We start from the raw sequence: 26,970 nt of genomic DNA, 5'->3' as shown, positions 1-26,970 counted from the left end.
AGTTCAAGGCGGATCGAAATTTTCACTCGTTACTCTAGCGCGACGAAGGTACTGACCGAGGGTTGATTTGTTCTGGGCACATAAATACGTCGCGTCCCTAAGTAGGCATTGGATGAGCTACCAGCAGACGCTACGGCCGATTGCAAACGGCGCGGAATTCGGAAAGTCTGAGCAAACAACTTTTTTATTGGGAAGAAAACATTGTATATGCCTGATTTGTATGATTTGGCTTCTGGCGCTATCGGGTAAAACCCTCCATGATAACGAAAATCTTATCGGATGTATGATTTATTGGTGAAAACTTTGTCGGTGCCATGGATTTCCTTATTATTTGGCACTTCAACTCAACTATTGAAGTTTCGAAATATTGACTTTACTTTAGGTCCTTCGAGTCTTCTCGATATCATTTTACTGATTTAAATAAGAAATATTAGTTTATTCAACCTGAAGTTCATATTGAAATATATCTTCTTCTTCTTTGCATTGCATCCTCACCCCAGTGAGCCTGCTTCTCAGCTTAGTGTTCAATGAGTACTTCCACAGTTATTAACTGAGAGCTTTCTTTACACAAAGTTGGCATTTTCGCATTCGTATATCGTGTGGCAGGTACGATGTTACCCTATGTCCAGGGAAGTCAAGAAAATTTCCATCACGAAAAGATCCTGGACCGACCGGGAATCGAACCCAGATACCTTCAGCGTGGCTTTTCTTTGCAGCCGCGGACTCTAACCACTCAGGTAGGGAAGGTCCCGATGTGTATTGAAGTACAGATAAAACTGAAATAGTAGTTTTTGCAATTTCTCATCGTAATAGGCTGTTTAACATCAATAAGCTAAGTATGCTGTTCAGCTCAAGAAAAGTAATCATTCCTGCGGAAAGAAATGGTCAAGAAATTTTCTACAGTGAGTCCCATTTGAATTGACATTTCTTTTCAACTGCGTACTGCGATCAAAGTAAAATGCTTTTCTTGAGCATTTCTTGCAAGAAATTTCCCACGCATCGATATAGGCGATTACTTTTCTGTTGAAGTGCATACTTCCCAATAGGCTGTTTTGTATCAATACATCACGCCAATCTGTCTACTTTCCTGGAAGTATGCAGTGCAGGAATAGTAGTTTACGGAACAAGTTACAGATTGATGATTTTTACAGCACGAGTCGTTAATTTACGTTAATTACGACGAGTGCTGTAAAAATCGAGTTCTGCGACGAGTTACGTACAACATTTTTTGCAATTTCGTAGAAGACCACTTGAGGGTATCAGAAATTATATCCGAATACATTCATCATTATTTTACAATTTCTGAAAAATTGTTAGGTTATGATTCATTACGCAACAATCATTACAGCACCGGTTTCAGTTGCATGAATTCTTTTTTGCAATTTCTCATCGTAATAGGCTGTTTTTCATCACGCCAATCTGTCATGAAACGGCCTTCTTTCTTGCACTGAAGCATGCAGTGCGGGAATAGTCATTACGCAACTGAAACCAGTGTTGTAACGATTCATTACGCAACGCTTTCTCATTACGCAACTGTTTTGAGTTGCGTAATGAATCATAACAAAATAATTTTTCAGAAATTGTAAAATAATGGTGAATACATTCTGAACATACCCTCAAGTGGTCTTCTACGAAATTGCAAAAAATGTTGTACGTAACTCGTTGCAGAGCTCGGTTTTTACAGCACACGTCGTAATTATCCTACTCGGCAAGCCTCGTAGGATAAAATGACGACTCGTGCTGTAAAAATCATCATTCTGCAACTTATTCCGTATACTACTATTCCCGCACTGCATACTTCAGTGCAGGAAAGTAGACCGTTTCATGACAGATTAGCGGGATGAAATACTGCCTATTACGATGAGAAATTGCAAAAAAAATTATCGCTATCAACAAATTTGGAATCCACATGTACGTAACATAAATGGCCTGTGGCTTCCACCTTACGATCGACAAACTTGACATTAGTCATCTCAGCATTTAGCTGAACCCACTACAGCTGTCGTTCCATCTGTCCCGTCAACCACTGACAGCCCTATGCCCCGAACGACTAGACAGCATTAATTACTGTAGCGATGATGCGTTGCAATAACGCTTGTCACTTGATCCTCCCTCAAATACAGCATTTCCAACCATTTTCCCAACCGTTAATTTGCCACTGGTTCGTGAATCATCCCGCCACTGATCATCGAAAACTGAACCTCGCAGCAAATTGAGTTGCGATAAACGCTTTCAACCGCCACCGCCAGTCTTTTGGCCAGTACCTAGTCTAGAAAATAATCAGTGACTCAATGGCTGCTTCAAGGCCCACCCGCTCTACGGTTTCGACCGATTTCTGGGAAATTCTTAATGACCGACCAAACGCCATTTGCCCCTCTCCCCTTTCCACTTCGCACATTCATCCCGGTTCACAGTAACCGTCAGGACTATCTTAAAACAATTACGTCATTACGGCAGAACGAAGCAGAAAAAAGACGAAAATTTGGCGACACTTTTCTCTCAAAACAAATCACTCGTCATCGTTTTGACGACGACGACGACGACGACAACGATCGCAGCAGGCTTGCCTGGTGTGCGGCATCATTTTGCGATCATTAGTTTTTTTTTCTCGACATAGGGAGTATCCCGCGCGCGCAACTAAGTAGGCGACGAGGCGGTTAAGCGAAAATGTTTCGAACACCACCCCGCTTCACAGTGGCTCGAAGACGACCGAAACCGTATAAATCATTATATTTTCCCCGGATTCCTTGATACTTTTGGAGTTTGAATTCAAAGTTTGAAATATATTCATTGGATTTTCAGTTTTAAAACAACTGTGCCCACACGAATCGCAAAAAAATCCTTTCCACTGCGAGAGTCGGTCTTGGTGGTGCACCTGAGTGCGTCTCCTGAGCGAGAGGCGCGTGAAGCACTCGTCGCACGGATTTATTTTCGTATCACACGATCATGCTGCTGAGATCACGTTTTTTCATTTGTCGCCAGTTTTTCTTCGTGGTTTCCTTTTTCTCTACTGCCGGTTTCGCGAGGTAGAAAGTCGTTAATTCACGAAAATTTGGCACGTCTCCGTTGAGTGTTTTCCTCCCGGTTTTTTTTTTGAGTGATTTTCCTCTATCACGAAAGACGATGCGTTAAGCATTATTTATAAACATTTCCTGACGTTGCGTCATGGAGAGTAAGGACGACGAGGATTTCGTTTTCCGTTTTGTAGAGCTCACTCTTTGGTCGTGTTCGCTAGAATGAGTTTTGGCAAGTGAACGATGTCTCAATGATTGGCAGAATATGTTGATTTGTTTGCGGTGGATGTCAATTCGAGTTTACGTTTTTTGTTGTTGTTTCTAATTTCTTTTCTCTTTGTTATTATCTTGTGAATGGACTTTACGCGTGGTCATTTCTACCGTTGCGTTGGTTGTCTGGTATACGATTATTATGAACCAGTAGACGCAGTAGGCGAGGATTTCCAAACGCTAATATCCAATTTAGATATACAAGCTTAAAGCTTGCTGCTTCGCTCAAGAAAAATAAAGAAATTCTTTTACTGAATGGGTCAACAAATTTTGCGATCAAAGAAATGTGTGTTATTTTCTTGTCAATAGCAAACCAGCCTTAACTAATGATTTCTCGTAGTTTTGAATAACTAGAATATCAGTACAAGTTCGTGAAAGTATACTCTGTCAAGTTTTGCGTTCAACGTCAAGCTTTATAAGAGCTTCTTAGAGTGCAGACCATCCGATCAACAAGCGTAGTCAGTGATCTTTCGGAGGATTGTGACCATGGTTGATACCTATACGGGCGTGTTTGATTGTATTTTTCCGAGATTTGGGTCCAACCACTACTTGAAGTACAGGTCATCGGATGTACACTCGTAACGAGTGACATTTCACAATCTAGGTTCATATATTTAAGTTCTACCAATTTTTCGAGCTTGAGTTTATTCAAAATCACGTTCGAGTAGAGATGTTCAGATCCGCGAGCGTAACTAGTGATATCTCAAAGGCTTAGGAACAGCATTCATATTCATATTCTCATCTTCTTTAAAGTTCAAGGAACCTTCAAGGCTATACAAAAACTTCTTTGAGAACAGGCCTTCAGATCCACAAGCAAAACCAGTGATCTCTCAGAGGATTATGTTCAATTATATTCTGACAAAATTTGAGTTCAATACCTGTTCAAGGTTAACCGATCAGTGGATTACAACATAATTATATCAAGATTTGCTACAAATAACAAGGTTTGTTTCATGTTTGTTAGAAGCACTTTGAGCTGATGGAGGAAATTATAACACAATTAAAACAAAATCAGTTTCAAAACATAATTAAAACACAATTTGTTATACAAAATCTGAGATCAATTGCTTATACATGTATGTTTTTTTCATGTTCAGATAATAACGAATTTTGTTATAATTGAGTTATGGAAAATAACAAAATGAGATATATTTTCAACATATTTTGTTAGAAAAAATGCCCTAACTGAATAACAAAATACGTTACAACACTCGGGTATTCAAGAACTATTTGGAGTACTAGGTCATCAGATCGACAATTGACCCCGGGTAGTACCAATATAGGTTTATTTAATTAGGTTCCACTTAGTTTTTAAGTCAACGGTCCTAGATCTCCAAATTTAGAGTCTTCCAGCACTACTACTGTTGGCAAAAAGCTCTCTGAAACTTGAGTAACTGAATTACTCTTTGCAGTTGACGTGCAAATCTTGCATAAATGGTCTTTTGAATATGGTAACGAAACGAAGGACTCAGGGTTCTGAAGCAACTGCTGCTCGTGGGTATGGATACAGGAAAAGTTCTCCGTGGATAGGAGAAAGAGAAAACAAAATTCTCACAGCTGTGGAAATGGACAATAATCTATTTTCACTTTGTTTTGTTGACGGCTAAAATCGCAAGGCAACTTATCGCTGAAAATTGCTGTGAGGGATAAATCCATTATCGTGAGAGTGAGTGAGAATTCGAAACCTTGCGAAGGACATTCAACGGTAGATCACAGCCGTTGAATTCAAAACTTGGTAGGAGTAGGAGATATTTTATTGAGCAGGTTTGTTTGTAAACCTGAGTTGAAACACCATGCGTATATTATTGTTATGCACTTGATTTGATAGGAAGTTGTGCCTAAAAATGTTAGAAGACTACTGATCTATTGAAAATGATATAACTTTCAGCAAGGTAAAATCATCGTGGTACTTAAGGGTTAACGAAACAAATGCTTAACACTAGCGCCTTCTAATGAGTTGATTCCAAACTAAGGACCATTTCATTCAGTAAATGTCTTTCAATGAGCTGTCTAACTTATCCGAAGACAGTGTGTATCTTACCTCTACTATAAGTAATCAGCAACATGGTGTACTCCATTTGGCATGAAGCCATTTGGCATAATGCCGTTTAGCATAATACCATTCGGAATAATGAGCATTTGGCATAATAGTTATTTGACATAATTCAAAAATGAAAATACATTTATTAGTTTTTTTTTCCTCTACATTTCAAAATGTTCAGCCTTTTAAATTTTGGTGCTTAAAATTAGAATAATATTTGTCTGATAAAAATAAAGTTTACTGAAGAGAAGTATCAAATATTAGCCATGATTTTTAGTTAAAAAAATGTTTGTTCTTCAACTAAGAAAAATTTTTGCTTCTTTTAAATATATTATGGATCACATCTCAGGTTAAGAATATCGTTGGAGACTTGCTATCGGAATCTTTCCACGATTTATAATGCTATTTTTTTTTTGTTTTTTTGTTTTTTTTTTTTGAAAGGATGAAATCATTTGTTCCACTTTTTTTTTCTGATATTCTTTTTCAAATAATAGGGGAGCATCACGTGAGTGATTAGTTATTAAAAGGTAGGGGTTTGGGGAAACGTTGCGTATTGCTTCAACCAGTGAAGTGTCCCTTCCAATAATCCTAGCAATCAAAATTTGTCTTAAATTGATGCACAGTGATAAGATAACTACAGTCGAAGCTTGTTATAACGACATCGCAAGGGACCGTCATAATAGAGAAAAGTCGTTATAAAGAATGTAAATAATATCAAAATATGTTCCAAGGGAGCTTTTGTCACTATAGAAGTTGTCGTTATAACAACCTTCGACTGTAATTAAGATCATTGAAATTTACCACCTTTTTTCTAACATTAGCTGTTCTCCAAGGCCGTTCATAAACCACGAAGGTAGGGGTTTGTCTGGCTAATGATCATGCTCCATACATATTCTAATATTTTTGTACGGACAAAAGACCACGAATCCCGAGTAGGGAAATGGAATTTGTCTGAGAATTCTAAATAAAATGACCACGTGGTCAATGGACAGCCCCTTTTGAGTTTGTAGTTTATCGAATCATAATTTTTATGCCAAGGCAATTCGATATAATTGAACATCAATCTTGATGTGCCTATAATTTGATATACTACAAACTCAAAAGAACAGCCAATGTTCAAAAGAAGATCAAAAAAATTTACTGAATTATTAACTACAGTCGACTCTCGACATCTCTATGATTTACATCTCGATATCTTTCCATATGTCGATAATTTCTCCAGTCCCTTCATTCTACATACAGTTTCCCTCACCATATGCCGATATCCTCCTAATCTCGATATCTCCACATCTTGATGTGATTTTCATTCCCGATTTTCTCTCCATATGCCGGTATGCTCATCATCAAAGGATATTAGACCAGATTTTCGTGACTCTGAATACTGTTGGAACAGCAAATGACATCTGATTGTTTATTATTTTCCCTATTTTTTTGAAAACGGAGCGGTTTTTAATTTAGTAATTATTCAAAATTATGTGCATGGTCTCGATCACTCCCTATCTCGATGATCCCTTCGATATCGAGATGTGGAGAGTCGACTGTATGCATCAACTGATTTTTGTAGTATTCAAGCCTAAGAATCCTTCTTAAAATTCTGCTTCTTTCTAACATTGGTTGTTTTTAATACTTGATTTCTGCTCGTTCAAGGATTAGGGAAGAAAACTTAAATTTCTAGTGAATAATTAAGCTAGTTTAGACGATTTCTAATATATTTTCATCTGACTGCATACCGACAAAACCGTCAGCAATATCCGTTTTTGGCAACACATTGAAAAATATTTTGAGTTAAAACAACTTGAAAATAAGTCAAAATGAAAATGATGGTGAACATTGCGAGCTAAGAAAGGTAATGTGGAACGTACTTATGAGTAAAACTCGCATATTTCAAAGTTATCGTTTAACATGTAGGAGAAGTCTTATAAAGCAGGCAAACTGTATAAATGACGGTCTGAACCTGAATTGTTTTCAAAGTATCTTGTGATCATTGATTAGTTAATCCGTACAATATTATTGAATAATTGGTGTGATTTCTTCTAGGTATTTCTGTAGGCGTTTCAGTAACAGTTGTTGCGGAAACTATTGAGAAACTTTGTTCATAACTGTAGATGACTATTTGGACAAAATGTTAAGAATGGGTGTTGATGAACATTTATAGATGAATTCTATGAGCGAGTAAAAAAAAGCCCATGTTCACAATTTTTTGAATATTTTTAAAATTTGTGTGGTTTCCTCCTTCAGGTCGTATCTATCCAATACAGACATTTGGAAATTATTTCTAGCAATCTAGACCAAATTGACGCTTCGTTAGCAGTCAAAAGTTTTTCTGACCACATGCTTGCGACATTTGAAGAGTGGTATAGGAGAATATCTGGATGCCTATTTTAGACTTTTGCAAGGCACATCTACAATTAAAAATTTCACCAAAAAATGTTAACTGTAATAAAAAAATAAGTTCACACATTATTTTGCAGAATGTAGAAAGATGTAATGTTTACTAGACTTTTTTCTACTGATTTCGCAAAATCTAAGCTTTAATTTTTACGGTTATTACAGAGACTCCCGCATAAATAAAATCAAAAATTGTTTCCCTAAACAAAATCAAACGAATGAAATTTAAAATTTCAGCAGCAAATCTTTCAACTATTTTCAATTCGAATATTACTCTTCACGTTGCTGCAACAATTCCGCTTCACATTTATTTTTTTACATGAATTTATTCAAGAAATTCCTTCCAATTCTCTAATGGCTAATTTTGCAACTCTCAGCAAAATATTTTCCGAATCTCAGCAAACAAACATTATTCTTAATGAAATCTCGAAATTAACTCTGTTTATGTCTGCATGGCGGTGCCAATCACGATAAAAAGCATTAAAAAACGGCCATGGTTGATTCGAAAAAGGCGTGTAATTTTTTAACGAGCCTTACAATAACTGATTAACTTTGATGGATAAGCTTTATCTTCTCTTTTTCTATTTATTCCTGACATTACATTTGAACTATGATAACATTGATTCTAGCTTAGTAGTTTTGAGGAACTTACACTTTTTTCAACTTAAAATTTTGTTCACTATTCAGACGTGTGATTACCAAAATTGCACTCTCTGCACAGGATGTCCCATAAATAAACCCACCCGAAAAGATCCTCAATCGTGTCTGCTACTCTCAATGTAATCTGACTTTAAAGCTGCACATTTGCACTCTAAAACAGTAACAAATGTCTCTGCTTTTGAGTCAAAAGCTGAACTAAAGAGGGCTACCAGACATTGTTAGCATCATTTGTAGTAGTTATCATGCATTTTGTGATATTTTAATGCATTAGAATGATGAAAAACATAAGTTTTCTAACATTTCTTCTTAACTTCTTCTTTCTTTTCTTAACATTTCTAAATTCCCGAATTTGGCAACATCCCCATTTTGACAACAATCACGCTTTGTTAGCAAAATTTGTAGGCCACCGTATAAACGTTAAGAGAACAACATAGCGTGAGCGAGCTCATTCTATGGCGCCAAATTTTACTCCTTGAATTACTATCTTCAATGAAGCGATACAAATGAGGCGAAGATGACACATATTTGTTATAAGCACCTCATTAACGAGTCCAAAGATAAAAGTGGAAATGTGTTCTCCAAATTATGTCAAAAAGTCGTTATGCCAAATGGGGTAGAGCCGTTTACAATTAGATACTGTGCATTAACTGATTAATGCAAGTTTAACATTGGTCTACTTCGAAATATTATTGAATTACTGTATCAATGGAAAATATCGCAATTCCAATTTAGAGATATATTTATTCCAGAAAAGAAAGCTATTATGGAGAGAAATGTTTGCGTAGAATAACACATCCTCGAATTATTGCGGGGAAATGTGCCGTAATTTCTTATCACGAACCGCTGGTACAAAATTTATTTAAATTTCTTCATTCGGGGTACCATATTTATCGGAAAGTTTCCACAGTCGTGAAATATACTAAATGAGTCCATGGATTCTCAAAGCCGTTGGAATAAGACATAGGCGATCCAACCCATAGCCGTTGTATAGGGTATCCGTCCTATTATAGAGAACTTAAGCACGGTGTTGAAATTAAAATCGTATTGCAGTGTGCGTTATCGTGTTGTTCGTATTACGGATTGTTTAGTATTACGAAACCGATCGTTTAATCTACGAAATCATTCGTTGTTTTCTGCAACGAAAGGTTTCGTAGACACATTTCGTAAAATACAACATGACACGACCGCAGCCGAGGGAGGTAAAAAGAATCGCGTATAAATGTTCGTTCTGTATACGAAACAAACGAATTTCCATTACGAAATGTTTAGTACATTATAACAATCATTGTTTGTTTTGATTTCGAGCTTGAATCATATTACGAAGCTGGCTGCATACATTTTACGAAACTGTTTCGTTGCAGAAAACAACGAATAATTTCGTAGTTCAAACGAACGATTTCGTAATATAAAACAATATATATTTTCAGTGTGCCAGTTTCGTCTCCTCTTTCGTCGTAGATGGACAATGTTAAAGTGAATAGACAAGGTTCTTCCATCTGAGACCACTAGTCGCTATATAAGAAATGAATTTGTTGACCTAAGTATAACCTACAATTTTGATGCTTTTAAAAATATTTCCTACTAGCAACACAATTTTAAAGGATTGCTTCCTTGCGATCATCTTATACCTTAGTTTTGCAACGTATTTTTGGCATGTGTTCCGATTTTCAGTCAGTTTACGTGATTTTTTGGTAAAACATTGTGTTTATTTGCAGAATATTTGTAAATAAGAGGAACTACAGGGTAAAAATAAACATAAACCTTTTGTTTAACTAAATAAATGTATGAATAACTCAAAATTATGTCCCTAATTAGTATCCTAATAATATAATCAATGTTTCCAGCAATTACATTTAAAATTACTATTGAAAAATCGAATTTTTGAATGAGATTTACAGATACCGCAATAATAGGCGTAAAGCTATTTTCATTGTCCTATTATTGCGGTATATGCTTTTCTCAAAAATATAGAACTTTTATTCAAAATTCAATACCTATCATGTAACTACATCCATACTGAACTGATATACCCGCTACAAATAATTGTTTCTGTTCTAAACTTAAAAATTTAAGCTTATGAAAACCCGCCCGTAGATAGAGAGACTGGTTAAAAATATAGGCTTTTCTTGATGCATCATTTAAAACTGTTCTTCCAACGATCAAAATCGTTTAATTTTTAAAGCATTCATCTGGTACAGCTTGGGAATACTATGAGCTTACATCATCATCAATAATATCCATAGAACATAGAGTTTTTGATTAATAATGAGGGTTTAATTCTTATACCGCAATAATAGGAAATACCGCGATAATGGGCAAATTGCCCTAAACCTTAAAGCGTCCAAGGGGCAATTTCAACGAGGAGTGGATAGCTGTAGGATTTGGAGAATAATGAATTACTTTGTTTTGTTCCAACCCTTTATTGTCTAAATGGATCTTTTAGGAACGTCCCTTCAAACGTCTCAGAATCTGCCAATTTAATTTTTCAAGGACACCTAGCAATCCCTACCAGTTAGCATATTAATGTTTTGTACGTTCAGTTTCTTTCGTTATGTCCCAGGTGCATTGACTCAACCAAATCATTAAGATAACTAAAATGATATCTCGAGTCGATTTTTTTAAAGAACAGTAGAAATTACACAATGACAGAATACGCATCATATTTATACAAAGTTTCAAGGGTGGCTTGAGTGAATTCGGTTGAAAATTTTCCGGTAGATTGCTCTGGATTTTCCAGGAATCAAAATTATTCTTGCAACGCGTAATACTCATGCCTTATTAAACAGTAGAAATATTTGAAAATCGTTTAAAAGTTAAAAGTTTGTAATTTGTTTCAACATGGCAAAATAATTTGGATCACGTAAGCTTGATTGAATATAGGGTAAATGATGGCTTCGGCACCCTGAGGGTATTTTCGGCAGCACTCACTTATCGTCCTTGTTAAAATTTATCTACGGAACAAGAGTTACCTTAAATGTACTCAATATATTCCTTGAACTATAATCTTCCATGTTAACCTCATCTTTCACAAAAATATTATATAACATGGGTTTTATCATTGAATGAAATAAATGTATACGAAATTATTGTCATTCATGAGCTGCCGAATAAAACAACACAAGAACAGCTTAAGAAAAACTCACCACTTTGAAATGTCCAATTCTCCGCTCCAATACCAATTTGTCACAAAAGCTACGCACCGATCACTCATGCACTATTAAACTTCTGATTTATCTATAAAGCACTCTGAAATACTGAATTTTTATGCTTCAAATCACAAATTAAAATGAATGCACTTTGCTTTCCTCGGCAATCACTTTTTATTACGGGAATAGGTTGCCTGATGACCATATTCGATTGCGGTGTATTTTTTATTCACAATTTAAATTCATTGAAAAAATCAAACACAACTAATTAATTCATTGGAACTAGGCAACAAAACATGCATTGGTAATAATTGAGCCTTTCAATACTTTCCTTATCTGAATATTGTAGCGCATAAACTTCAACATACTGAGAAACATATAAAATATACGTCTTTCAATAGGTTAACTATTTTGGCAACACTCCTGTTGTTCTACAGGCAATCAGAGGATGATGTATTTGTGTCAAATCATAAGTGAATTGATTTGCAAAGGGCCTATTCTGATTTTCTCATACACTGAGAATAATATGAACGTAAAAAAAATTAAAATAAAGCCTGTACACTCAGAAACACGAGTAGTCACAGAATTACTAAATTTTAGTAATTTTTGACTATTTTCTATCTGCCTCTCTTTCATTCTGGTGTGAATTTCTACACTAAATGTCATTTCGCCTGGGTTGAAGCATCGCTAAGCTTCAACCCAGGCGAAATGACATTTAGTGTAGAAATTCACACCAGAATGAAAGAGAGAATAGTCATTATTGCATAAACTTAAGTAATTCTGTGACTATTTTTATTTCTGAGTGTAGAATTTTCCGTCCATAAATGACGAAGCATTTAAGGGGGGAGGGGTCTACGACTTTGATACGAACCATGTATAAGGTATGGGAAAATAGGCTTCGATGGGGGAGGGGGTGTCAAGAATTGGCCAAAAAATGCCACGTCATTTATGGACGGTCCCTTTTTTGCGCATAGGCACTAGAGTGCGGCTTATTTTTCAAAGGTTCTCAAAACCAAAATTTCGTATGCTGAAATGAATTCAAATCATTTTAGAAGAGAATCCTCAAAGTTTGAGCCAAAAGTATTGAGATTTAGGGGTGGCGCAAGCGTCTTGAAGGTGAATTTTCAAGTTATAAAAAATGGCCTTCAGTGAAGTCACCATAACTTTGGTTATTTCTAACAAATTCTGAAACTTTTAGCATCATTATTTTCAAAATTAAATTTATGAAAACTTTGTAGAACATCAAATTTGTCTTAAATCGAAACAATTTTTGTTAAAAGTAGTTTTCTCGAAATTTTTCTTCATTTTACTGAAAAATTCATATTTGTTTGACCATAACTTCATAAATACTCAACCGATTTCAAATATTTGTACATACATGTTTTTGAAGCAAAAAATAGTTGTTTCCATACTGTTCATACAACACATTTTTCTAAAAAATGGTTTTGGCTTTGTAACAAAAACTGTCGGTGTTCCCTTAGTGGACAGTCCCCTATAATCGCACTAGTGGCTTTTCACGGCCGTTTTGCTATAAATCTTTCCAAAATATTTTTTGACCTAGAGATCAGGGGCGATTTATCTAAGTACCGTTGAAACACAGCTTGATCTAGTTCAAAAAAAAGTCGAAATTATTAGTTTTGCTTAAAAATTTGAGCTCCTTTGCACCTATAGTAAACCTATTGTTCCTATAGTAGCACTATTGTAAGAAACCATTTTTATTATACAAAATAATTGATGAATTAAGAACTTTTTTACATCAAACGAAAGCTTTTGATCCACACTTTGTAGGAAAAATATAAAGTTTTGTAAAAATACTGTTTTGATTAGTATTTTTCCAACGCCGTGATGCTAGTGCTCCTATAGGAACATAAATTAGAAATAGTGCTACTATAGGCACATTTGGATTATATAAGTTTTTTCGCCAAAAAATTATATTTTTCCTAAACTTGTGTTTATAAAGCATTTTGAATAGTTGAGTAGTGCATATATTTTTTAACATGAGCAAAAATATTATTGTTTCAAAATTATTTAAAAATTGTTGACAAGTCCTTTCCAAGAGTTTAACAAATGAGGAAAACCAGTTTCAGTTTTTAAAATATTATATAAGTGACAAAAATTTAAACAAAATCTGGCGTATTTCGTTAAAAAATCATGTTTTTGTTGAATAACTTGGTCAAAACATTTTTTTAGTGAAATGTGGCGTACAAAAAGTTTGAAAACAATTAAGTAAGCTTCTAAACCATGCAAAAGGATTTGGAATTGGTTAAGTATTCATGAAGTTATGGTCAAACAAAGACATATTTTTAGTAAAATTAGGAAACATTGGGAGTAAACTACTTTTTATTAAAACTAGTTTTGATTTTGCACAAATTTGATATTCTACAAAGTTTTCATAAATTTTTAAGATAATGGTGCTGGAAGTTTCAAAATTGATTATAAATTACCGAAGTTATGGTGACTTCACTGAAGGCCATTTTTAATAACTTGAATATTATGACTCTCTGCTATTTTATTTATGACTGCAACTCTGTTCTCAGTGTAGTCTCCATTTTTCTGCATTGGCCCTTTCAACGAGTAGAACATAATGAGTGACGTTTAATTTCAGAATTTGTCAACAAATACGAAATGTTATCAATACATACACTAGATTTTGCGCAGTTTTGGATTGCCGAAGTGAACATTTTTATTGCCGACAATAGTAATTGCATTGCCGATAAAAGAACAAGTGCCTCGTGTCGTGACTTTGGTGAGGAAAAATAAAAGATTAAGAGAATAAAATGGTTTGTTTGTGTATAATAATTAATAAATGAAGAGTGCTCAAGTGTAGTTCAGGTGTCTCCTGCTAATTTTCGTGGTCTATTTTTGCGTAGAATTGCCCTCTTAAAAGTTCTGCTGCTTAGGCTGCCGACAATACGTAAGTTCCCCTACTCATAATTTGAAAATACAGTTAACTCTCCCTTACTCGATTTTGAAGGGACCATCGAGTTAGGGGGGTATCGAGTCGAGATACAGAACACATATTTTTCAAATTTTAAACTTTTTATTATTTTGACAAAATACATTCAGAATAGTTATTTTCTGGTGAAAAACAATATAATTTTAACACATTTACCTATGTGACACTTTTTTACCGATCAGCAAAAATTAAAAATTTTAGCACCCAGAAATTGGCAGTAAACCTTAATTTCACTATGAATTTAATTATAATAATCAAATTCATGAAATTTATTAACGTTTGGAGAACATTTGGAACTTTTCATTAAAATATCGAGTTAGAGAGGTAAACTTACTTGGGAAACTGAAACAGATTGCATCGAGTTAGGGAACATCGAGTTAGAGAGGTATCGACTTACAGAGGTATCAAAGCATGCTAGATTGAAGGGACCGCGCATTCCATCGAGTTAGGGGAAATATCGAGATACAGAATATCGAGTAAGGGAGAGATGACAGTATAAATAATTTTGTACCATATTCAAACTAAATGTGCACAAACTACAATTTTGGTCAAGTACCTCCTGTTTTGGACAGCTTGATTTATTCTACGATTTTATCATATTATATTTATTATATTATCTTTGTGATTTTTGCACCAGTGTCTCAAAATATATTAATTTTTCATGGATTCTGTTGAACATGGTAATAAGAAGAATGAACATTTAGAACAACATCATAAAATGTGTTACTTTTCATCATATTTGAAAGAGATTCTTGGTGGCCATCTTGCAAAATGAGACAAACTTACATGAACAATTTCATGTAAATCTAGCAAATGCATTAAATTGGCTTTGAAATACTATTCGTGGAGTAAAAGCATTCGATAGTATACAAATTTACAGAAATCAATCCATTTTCAGATTGTGTCCGGTATTATGAGCCACATTTTATTATTGGTCAATTTGGTACTAGAATACATCATCAAAATGTACTGTTAAATTCATATTTATATTCAAATTTATTTTTGTATGCTACAAAACTGATATATTTATCATTCATACAGGATAACATAAAACCAATATTTTTTTTAATTATGAATTTAATGGCTTAAGTGTCCAGTACTGAGGGATCTCCCCCTACAATTCGCAAGTATGGGCCTCTGCATTGTTTTGATTCAGTATGGGATTTTGACTTTTACTGGCCGTTGTTGTTTACAAATTTTATGTAAGAGTGGAAGGGAGAGGATGATTTTTGTGCAGAGCCCCATTCCAAGTCAATGATTTGAACTTTATGAGAAACTATGACTCCATCACAACAAACTTTTGCATCAATAGATAATATTACAATGGAATTCTCTATCATTCTATTCATAATTAAATTTGCTAATCATAAGGATCAGTATGTACCAAATTCGACAGGGTTTAGTTCCTAGTTAGAGATAGAGATTGACTTGGATTTATTGCTAGCAAGGTCTCAACTGTCATGGACTACTTTGATGGCACCCTTACCCAAATCTCAAATTCGAACTTTGACAGTATTTTGCCTTCGGAATACTGTTTTCCCTACTGTGCACACCTGCACCTATGTTTGTGTGTTCCTTCGGACGCTATCACGCGTTTCGATCGAGAATGCCGATGCGAGAACGTCCACCATCTCGTGAGAGAAGCAGAGACATTAGCAAGCGCTCTCGTGCAGATTTCCTACGACGAGGGAAAACTCATCCCAAGACCATCGGGGAGCGCTCGTTTTCCGATCAGTTCGAGATTTCTAAGCCGCGCAACTAATTCGCTACTGATAGTGCTTGCTGTTTTTCGACTATCGGTTTGACAGTTTTTTTAGGAAATAATCTGTCCACGGAGAAGACTTCCGTTGAAAACTTCATTCTGTGCCTTGTCGAGAGTGGTTGGAAGCCTTGCGGATCGATCGAAGGAGGATCAACGTACAAATTTATGGTACTTATCACCATGGTTTCGCTGATATAAATCGCCTGCTGCGATGTGTATTTCTGTGTGTTTGGTAACTGGTCAAAGGTTACTCTGCACAAGGTAGTCCGACGCGAAGGAAAACGTCACGTGAAATCAAAGGAAAGGGTTATCCTTTTTGAACGATTTTTGGATGAAAGTGAAAATTTTTCGCACCCATCAGCAAAGTGAAAAAGATCCACCCGTTTCAGCGGCGGTCATCTGTACCGCCGCCCGTTTTCCATCCCGGGGCCCCAGAGCCAGAAGAGAGTTTGAAAATTTGTTTAAAAATAGAAATTCTCCATTTTTGCTCGAACCCATTGGGATGTTCACGGCCTGCTGTGCTCTCGCATTCTACTCGGTGCGTGTGTTTGTTCAGTGGTACGGTGTTCAAGTACGGATTTCGTTCCAATTTGCCGGTTTTTGTGCAAGGAGCTGTACTGAGTTGGAAAATCGCGTCCGTTCCTAGCGAAAATCGTTTATCTTTGGTGGAGAAATTTTCGACGCGCTATCGGTTGTTAACGATTGTACGATCATCGATCGATCAGTTGTCGGTCAGTGTTGGTGTAGGTGTGGGAAAATTCATAAACGATGTGAGAACATCGAGACGAAGGAAATGCTTCGAACGGATTGGCAAACCCCGAACCAGAAGAAGATGCCCTGAGATGACGGAATCCGAATGGTGGCGATCGACGACGGCCAGTGGTTCCAAGTGTGGAAACAAGTTGGGGAACTGTGTGATCTATTTATAATATGCGTGCGGAGCTGAATTCTACTTATTGGAAATTTTATGTTTGAATAATTTGCTTCTCCATGACGAGGAGCGATGACGATCGATATGTAATATCGGAAAATCTGCGATCGATGTGACCTTCAAATAACCTAGAAGTAAACAACTTAAAAATACTCGATCAGATTGATCCATTTTGAGGGTGGGAGCGTTGATGTGCTTCTGAGAAACAGTTTTATTCACTGGATAGAATATATTGGAAGCTGAGACTGCTTGAAAGCGTGATAAACACAAGATTAACTAGCTCTCCTCCAGAAAGTTTCTCAGATTATTCGTTGAGCTTCGTGTTAGCACATTTAGCCAATGATTTACAAATCAGAAATAAAGCCAATGAAATATGGGTTGCTCGATGCCAAACTATTGGCAATATGCTTGAAAAGACAATCATAGTAGCACGGAAAATCGTTTTCTATTTTTTTTTGCTGTGATCATAGGGCAAGAAGACAAGTGTGCCATGAATTTATTTTGCAAACGTTGTAGGTAATTTATTTATTTGTGTACAGAAAGCAAAGAGCCCACAAATAACATTTCTCGCGTTTTGTATCGTAACGGCGTAACTACAGTGGTTAACTTCTCTTTATCGATATCAGCTCAGGTCAGGATTCGCCTAAAAGGTGATTGAAAGACTCATTGACATTGTTGTATATGTGTTTTTCATGCATAAAACATTACTCACATTCTCATGTTTGCCATAACACTCTAAGTTTCACGAAAACATGTACAAAACCGTAATTCGGTAAATATAACCACCACCAAATGATGAATTCATTCTCTGTCAAACTTTGATCAAATTGAGCATTTAGATAACGCGTAATGTAGCGGGACACTATCCTATATTTGTGAGTAACTCACTCTAAGTTGAAATTCAACAGGGTCATGTTGATTGTGGTAACCACCAATAGTTCAATGCTATCCATATGTTTCCAATGCTAATACAGCTATTCTTTTAACGAATACCATCAGGATCCTGAAATATATTTTTTTGCAATTTCTCATCGTAATAGGCTGTTTTCCATCACGCCAATCTGTCATGAAACGGCCTACTTTTCTGCACTGAAGTATGCAGTGCGGGAATAGTCATTACGCAACTGAAACCAGTGCTGTAATGATTCATTACGCAACTAATCGATAAGTTTTTGATCGATCTTATCGATTTGCTATCAAACGATCCAAATGTCAGATCACCTAGTCCCTACCAGAAAGCGAGCTTGTTTGTGGCGGCCATCAGCGTTTGTAAAAAGCAGGAGACGGCCAAAACGAAAAAACAACAACAACGAAAAGATGTTTCAATGTATTGTGATGTCTGCTGCTTGCGACGTCTTTTCAAATATACAGAAAAAATATCATAGAAATCCAACGTCATTCATATTTTTTCCAAAGACTGTTCCAAAAATCTAGTATGCTTCGTAGAATCTAGAAAAGTCTATGAGTTAATGATTGCCAACTTGATAAATATGCTAAAAATTGCCTAGAGAGTGAGACTTGAATACATCATAGCCTTCGTGATTGCTTACAGAAACTTGAATTAATTTTCCTCAAATATCTGAACATTTTGAATAAATCCTGTATTGTCCAGACCAACTTCTTAAAGCCGCTTCAGAAATTTGTTATACAGCTTTTTAGGAGCGCTACTGGCTACCGCAAGCAGGCCCGTTTTCTGGTAGGGTCGTTTGGCTTGGCTCGTTTTATATTGAACGCAGAAAATTTGTTATAGAGAAGCACAAATACTGAAACCAGAGGTTCCAATTGAACCGTCAAACGTAGTTTCAATCGAGCAAATTCAATAAGACTCAGAAAGATGTTACGCAGAAGACACGATGGATGAGTGTTAATGAAAAGCGGTACAAAAGTGACGTCATTGATAGGCTTGGTTTCTTCTTACGACTGACGGGATGACACGCACACTAACGTATTCCTCGAATTACCTTAATTATTGATGGTTATATATTGCAATAATGTTTATGAACAAAGTCGAAATGCTCTCCACCCTTGTCCAGTATAATAATACTCTCTGATTGAACAGACCCAAGCTAAACGTCATATCGACCGATCCCTACCATAAAGCGAGCGTGTTTCCGGCAGCCATTGGCGCTTGTGAAAGGCTGGATAGAATCTAAAATTTCTGAAACATCTTTTTGATTTCATTCTAGTCTAGTGTCTGGATGTTTCTGGAAACTTAATATGTTGCAATCAACGTTCAATAACCATCTGAAAACTGACCGTTTCAGAATCCAGCAGAATGGACAATAGTCTTCAGAATCCATTGGTTTCTAAATCATAGACACTTACCTAAGGGACTAGATTCTCAGAACAAACCTGGCAGCGATAAATATTTTCCAAACGCCCTCCAATGAACTGTTTTGTATAATCAGGGAATTCGGGGTGTCACCAAAAATGTTTTAAAACCATTTCAAAAGTGGCCACGTCACTGATGGACTTCCGGAATATCATAGTATATGACCAGGCATTGCAGAATTCGCTCTCATTTGAGTGTGAAGCACGATCAAAGCAAGCAAAGAAAAGCATCCCATCTGTTGCGCTCCACGATCGTCATTGTATCGCAAGGTGTAACAAGTCTGATAAATGGAAGCAGCGAGCGAGAGCCCCAAAGAGAGAGCGATGATAAAACCCATTTTTCTCGCTTGTTTACCGTTGGGGATAGGTGTTTTTCTTTACTGGCACCATAAACAATCCACGAACTTCCAATAGCAATAGTGCCCCCAGGCTTGGAGCATGTTTAGAGGGGTTTTATCATGCACTGTTATCCCCCCAATCTGATCAAAGTTGTAGCAGTGCACGATAAACAGTCTCTCATAATGTGCAGCATGTTATGATAGTTACAGTGAGCGATACGTGAGAGATTCTCTCTATTTTCTCAGGATTCAATCCCTGTATATGACCAATATTACCAGAAATTTTTCACGAAGATTGATGCGTAACGAGCCATAATTCAGAATCATTTGAAAGAGACCACTTAAAACTTAAGAGCTTAGAATGGCAAAGCAAAATAATGTTTAGCTGCTTTAGCTTGGGCAGATTTCCCTAATAAAAATAGAATAAATCAGAGGCGCATCCACGTTCGGATTCCTAAGCTGGAAATTGAAAGTGGTCCAAACGCAAAGGATGTCAGTCGTTATAACAAGACTTAGAAAGCTTTCCGTCTTTACTCGACTGGTAGCGACTGAGTACCTTAAAGATGTGATAATAAAGACCTGTTGCCTGAAATAAAGCATCCTAAAAGGAATAAAAAGAGGGCGGAAGATAGACCAACTAGTTATCAAGAAAACAAAACGAAACCTAATAGGAGTTTTATTCCTTATACCATCAGAGCAGATATTTCTCTAAGATTCAAGATTTTTTTAAAGAATTCTTCGTGACATTACGACAAGTATTACCGTATGTGTTGTTTCATGGTCTTCTCAAGGAATTTCATCAGAAATTATTTTAGGTATGTTCAGATATAACTTCGGAAAATTTGGCTGATATATCCAAAGAAATATGTCCACGAATATTCCTAGGGAATTTCTCCAAGAATTTTGCTTAGAAAACCTCAAGAGTTCAGCCTAAATTTTCCCAAAAAGTACCACAGAAATCGATTTTCTCCAAAGATTATTCTGGAAATCATAAAAATTTCTTCATAAATTCTTTGAGCATTTTTTCAAGAAAGTCATAGTTTCTCCAAGATTCTATCCAGTAACTTTTTCTTTGCTTCACTGTGTACAAAAGATTTGACAACAATTGTCACCACTTCCTTTCAAAATTCGACCAATAACATTTCCAGAAATGCCGTCAGAAATTTCCAGGGATTTCCTATGAAATTAGCTTTCAGGATTTATATAAGATTTCAGCTAGAAATTAATCTGAAGATATTTTCAGCAATTACATCGGAGGAACTACCTAAAGGAACTTTTCGAACAACATTGGACAGAATTTCGAAAGGAATTTGTGCAGGAATGATTGGTAAAATAATTGTAGTATTGACTGGTGTAACTTAAATAGACTTTTGAAGATTGCATGGAAATGTTTTGAAAAACCTTTTAAGAAATAGGGGAAGGGGTGGTAAAATGAACACCTTAAGGAAATCATCTTGTTTCTGATAGAAAAACGAGGAATATGTATAGTTTTATCGCACACGATCAAAAACAGGGATGTTAGCTAAAGCAGCAACACGACTTCAGACCAAAATAGCTAAATTTTCACATATTTTTATCGCCAGCAAAACCCAATTGAAATGTTCATTTTACCTGCACTATGTGGGTAAAATGAACAGCTGTTGGTGGTAAAATGAACATCATGCAAAAAACGTGAGCAAAACTAATATTTTTAACAATTTTCGCTGCATTCCCGAAAATTTATCTATAGATGATTGTAACCCATTCAAAAAAAAAATGTAAAACTTTCAGATTTGACATCACATCACAACGATATTCTTATCACTGAAAAACCTCAAGACCTCCGAGCCAAAAGTTACGTCAGCTCCAATTTTCAAACGTGGTTTTCTAAAATCTTAGTTTTCGTTGATATTTTTACTTCAATTGACCTCCGAATCAATCCAAACACTCGGATTTATGCTCTAAATCGTCCGTGCGTAATAAAAATTCATTGAAATTTGTTTTTTTCTCGGTAAAAGGCACGGTGTTCATTTTACCACCCCTGTTCATTTTACCACCACTTCCCCTATTTGGAAAAACTGCAGGGATAATATTTGGATTGAATGCTGGAGAAATTCCTAGAAAACAAAAAAAGATTTATTTGAAGAACCCCTCAAGGAATGATAATGATTTTTGAAGGAATCCACATGGATTTTTTTTCATCTGTAGAGCCTTTTAACCACTGCTTCCATTATTGAGGAATATTGTGGTATGACCCATATTTTATTTGGTGCTCATCAAATATCCTTTCACAATTGAGATGTGATAGACATTCGTTGATGTGTCACACTTTCCCAACTGGGCACAACTCGTTTTATAAAGTCTATTTCCTTATTAGGACTACCTTGCCAAATTTCCAAGGGCTCTAATAACCCTTTACCAAATGTTAACATTCTTTGATTAAGCAATGCTCCGCAGTTTCGTTTTCAGCTTGACAAAAACGACATTCAGAGGATTGGATTTTTCCTTTCTTTTTAAGATGATGGATAGGCGGAAGAATTCTTTCTGGGTTTCTTGAAAAACAAAATCCTGAAACTAAAAACTCTGCAATAAACCTTTGTGGATTTCCTCGGGAGAAATTCTGTGGAAATCTTTGGAATATCTCCTACAGTAACAACTGGAGAATTCGGTTCAAGTATTAGTAAAAACATATTTGGAGGAGAATCTAGGGTAAGTTTGGAAAAATGGGAAAATTACTGAAGACAATAGTTAGGTAGAACTCATGGATTTCCTGGAAAAAATTATGGAGAATTTTTTTCTAACTAGATTTTAAAATTGCTGAAAAAAGTAATAGGTTGTTTCCGAGATACAACCGCCAAGTTGACGTTGGATAACGTTAGCTTCTTCTATTTCCTGGCTTGAGACAGTCACGAACTTATTGAAGATTTCTACTGATAAAAAATCTAGTCAATTTTCATACTATTTGTTGCATGTCAATGCTGACCTATTATGGACATTGTGTGTTATTTTTGGTTGGTTCGGTTAACACTTCAACACCGATAGAACCGGTCGATGGAAGAAGAAGCATGAGCGGTAACTCTTGCTACCCAAACAAATATCCCGGTTGAACGTTGCATGATCAACTTAGATTGGTTGCTTTAGTGAGTTCCGAAGCCTGTTTCAGGTTGCGGTACATCTCCATGAAGTCCGTGAACTCCATGTTCTCCTCTTGGCTCAAATCGATGTTAAGGTGATTATAGAACGAAGCCACACCTCAAATTTTCAAGAGCACAAGACGAAAGAACCGAAAAGCGCTCCGCGTTGAAAATTTATCCCAATGGTCACCTTCAGCAAGCAAGCAATTTGATTGGTTTTTCAACGCGAACTGATGACAGATTCTCCAGTTTTGTGCTCTGGAAAATTCAAAGATTGGCTTCGTTTTATAATCACCTTAAAGTTGCCAGTCACGATGATCGGCATGATCTCCTTTTGATTCTCGAAGAAGTTCCGCACCACGACGAACTTCTTCTGCTTCGTCCTGGTATCCGGGGAAATGTGAAGGTAAATCTGCAATTCCAGAGCTCGGCCGTCATGGTTCTGCAGAAAGCGAGTGGCCTAACTAATCGGTTTGTTTGAGGATACCAACCTGTGCGCGATCTACGCCAAGCGTGTCAGCATCATGCCGAAGGACATCCAGCTGACTCGTCGTATCCGTGGAGAACGCGCTTAAATTGAATTGCAGTACAATTTCAAACAAAACGGCCCTTTTCAGGGTCACAACAATGCATTCGACGTAAAAGAGTTACAACCAGAGACATTTCATCTATTACTATTAATTGATTAATTAATTTATTTATTTATCAATTATAATTTTGGTTGATTAGTTTTCAATGGAGATAAATGGCAAAACAAAGTTTTACCTAGGTTCCCGTCGCTCTGGTCGGGCGGTGTTAGCATTTTTTCAGTCTTCTCTGTGTGCGTATTTCGATTCGATCGACACTTTATTACCAAATCAAAACATCAACAAAGCTGTTGCTGATTAGTTTTAGCTCTTTGTTTGACAAGTTGATACTCTGATCGCTCTAGCATGCATTTACATGTAGGTAGCGACGACGACAACGGCATTATTCAAAGTAAGTAAATTATGTAAGGATGCTTAAAATATATCCCCAAGCCCGATATCATCTTCTAAACTCGTACCAATTAGCTCATACGGTTGAAATAATTAAATTTCTGTTATATATCAGGGATTTCCTTAGGAAATTGCATACATTTAGGCGTTTTCATTGCAATTCTTGAAATTAACTATTTATTGTTTCCTTAAATATTGCATTATTAAGAATTGAGCAAGCATATTCGAATTCAGGGAGCTCATATTCATTATGTAGAGTCGCATTGACAAGTGATCAATTTCACTCCGAAATGGGATCCGCGATTTTCTATTTAAGGAATGATTTTTAGCACTTAAAACACATTAGTTAGAAAAATTTGGCACATGAGCCAAAGAGGCTGGCCGTCGTACATGTTTTCCTGCATTTAGTTGTTTGGCATTTTCAACATTATTGAAAACATACTAGAAAAACCATTAAAAATTATCAATTTCACCCGAAATTACGTCACATGTAAACTTTAAAACGTCAAAACCTTATAACAGCAAGGAAAATTTGCTTTTCTATGGAAAATAAGACATGCCTGGATATTTACCCATTTATCAATAGTTTAGTCATTCAAATCAATAGTTTTCATTATTGGAGTCGATTCGTAGAAAGATTTCCAATCGATTGGTGCAAAAATCTCGAAAAACTAACTACTTTTCGTGACGCGAGCAATTTTCGTTTTTCGAAAATGTACCCCAGTATGTTGCCGTAAGACGTTATCCAACGTCAAAAATGCGTGCTTATGGGTTATCCATAAACCACGTAGTCATTTATTGGGGGCGGGAAAAGGTTCTGACCAATGACCACGGTTACACTGAGGCAAAAAACTTAATAATTTCTTAAGGAATAATTATGATTTGGCGCCACAACGATTATTTTTGAAATTTTTAAGTTTTGCTTATGATTGTGGTGAAGAATTTCAGTAATAAATTTCATAAGTCAATCAATCAAACGCAATGATAATAATTTAATTCGAACTATCAATCGATAATATTATTCGCCTTTTATTTCAGGCGTGCTCAAAAATTGACATGTTATGATAAAATGTGATCTGTTTTCGATTAACTTGTAGCCAACATCGAAAGCGGAGTAGTTCTTCTAGCTATTGCTATGATAATTACTTCAAGTAATTGTTGTTAAAGAATTCAAAGCTCTCACTTATGAAACTTATGATCCCATTTTCGAAATGTTTAAGCTTGCAATGAAACCGTAATTTGGCTGGTTCATAAGTCTTGATTTATAGAAAACCTAAGTATTTTTGCCTCAGTGTACGAATTGTAAAATTTGTGTATGAACAAATGACCATTAGGGGGGTTGGGAAAAATAACCGCGTTGTTAATGGTAACCACTTAACTGCATTTCTATGCTGTCACTTCAATATGTTACGAAAAGAAAATCTGTTTTCTGCAATAACGCAAAGAGAGCAATAATGAAGAGAAACCCTTATGCAAAAACAACACAAATTTTGTCTTTTGAAGCGGGTTAGTGGTGCAGTAAACGTATGCACTCAATTATGCTTGCATATATAATGCATACCTACAGGAGTTTAACTAAATCATACCTACATGCGTTTGTTTTGATGTTATTGTTCAATAATAAATACATGCTGATGCGAGAAATGTACATTTATAAGGTTCCAATATGCGTCGACGATCGACGCGCCACGATAATTCATGGACGGAGGGTATTAGTTGGAGATGATGATTTCGAAATTTTGAAGTAAACATCACCTCCAAACACTAGCGATTTTGCGGTGGAATGTTGAAGTTTGATTACGAATTGTCTAGAGAATCCAAAAACTTTAACGTTCAAGGATCCGTCATCTTAATCATCGAAACTTCAACAGCCATTTTTCTGTTCAAAACTGAAATTTACTCGTCGAAAATGTGTTCACTGTTTTCAGTGAACACATTTTCATGAATATATTCATGATTTTGAACGCAAAAACTGCTTTTGAAAAATATCGAGTTGATGACGGATGGTCCTCCTTTAAGGCTCAAGAATCCATCATTCAATCATCAGCAATCATTGCCAACCAAAAACCAGTTTTTTGTTTTGCTCAAATTTGAAGCAACCCTCATGAAAATCTATCATTGCATTACAGGTTGCAAGTGTAATGCAATGATAGATTTTCATGAACATTCCTTTGATTTTGAGCAAAAAAACTGGTTTTGAAAATTTGTAAAACGATGATGGTTATTTTCCTCTTAAACGAATTCTCGTCATTCCATGTCATCAGCTCAAAGTTTGGCGTTTCCTAGTAGTAAAGAGGCATTACAAATGTAATTCAATGTTCTGTGATATGTCTACTCGCGAAATTGTCCTTCATTTATTATAACTAGTTCTATCGCATTTTATGTTGGTGGTAAAACACACGAGCAAAACTTGCTTGGCTTGGCTCAAACGTCAAATTCGTGAACTCGTGAAGGAGTATCCCATAGAAATTCTCTGTTTTTCAAAAATCTTGAGAAATTCACCAAAAATGCCTGCTATTCGGAACTACTAAGTTATATATTTTGTACGATATGGGCACATTTTGTTGAAACATTTCCTAGGCGTTCCGGTCTTGTACGACACGTTAGTGATAACATCCGTTCACCCGCATCGACGACTCAGAAGCTCCTCGTGCCCAAATGTCCTTCCCCACAAAACTTTTCGCGCCATTTGAGCCCACCGCCTGCTCCGAGCGCTACAAATACAATTCATCCGCTTCGTCGTCGTCGTCCACGTCTTCGTCAGACTATGAACACGAAAATCTGTTTCACAAATTCGATGCCTTCAAACGGTGGCCCCTGGCCGGGATGTACAACGTCATTGTAAATCATACGGCCACCACAGGTAGTTCACCTCCGACCCCTACCCAGATTGTCCCCGTTGTCCACATTACCAAGCCTCTTGAGCAACCTCCGTCAAATCCCGAATCCCGTAGGAAAGGTAACTAGCCACAATCTGCAGGCTGTCGGTAACCTCACGCTCCACGTTTGTTTTAAGCTCTGCACTACTCAAAACTCAGTTTTT

At 36.2% G+C, this 26,970-nt stretch overlaps 1 protein-coding gene across 8 annotated transcripts in view; it reads left to right on the top strand.

Annotated features, from left to right (window-relative positions):
• Positions 1 to 26,970, top strand: part of LOC5569526 (embryonic polarity protein dorsal) — an 87,838-nt gene that overhangs the window by 38,329 nt on the left and 22,539 nt on the right. For 3 of the 8 annotated variants that reach the window (XR_002501050.1, XM_021848335.1, XM_021848332.1), the window contains exon 1: positions 26,571 to 26,886. The exons of 4 other annotated variants lie outside the window; for them this stretch is intronic. Coding sequence is in view for 2 of the 4 variants with exons in the window: in XM_021848335.1 (XP_021704027.1) it covers positions 26,586 to 26,886 (301 nt within the window). In the remaining 2 variants the exon portion in view is untranslated. Of the gene's footprint in view, positions 1 to 16,201; positions 16,406 to 26,570; positions 26,887 to 26,970 lie in introns of those variants that run through there. One more of the 8 variants, XM_021848334.1, reaches the window with a different exon arrangement.

Source organism: Aedes aegypti, chromosome 2, assembly GCF_002204515.2.
Source record: "Aedes aegypti strain LVP_AGWG chromosome 2, AaegL5.0 Primary Assembly, whole genome shotgun sequence".
NCBI classification, from domain to species: Eukaryota; Metazoa; Arthropoda; class Insecta; order Diptera; family Culicidae; genus Aedes; species Aedes aegypti.
The sequence above is the reverse complement of the archived record's forward strand: the minus strand, read 5'-3'. Positions and strand labels throughout refer to the sequence as shown.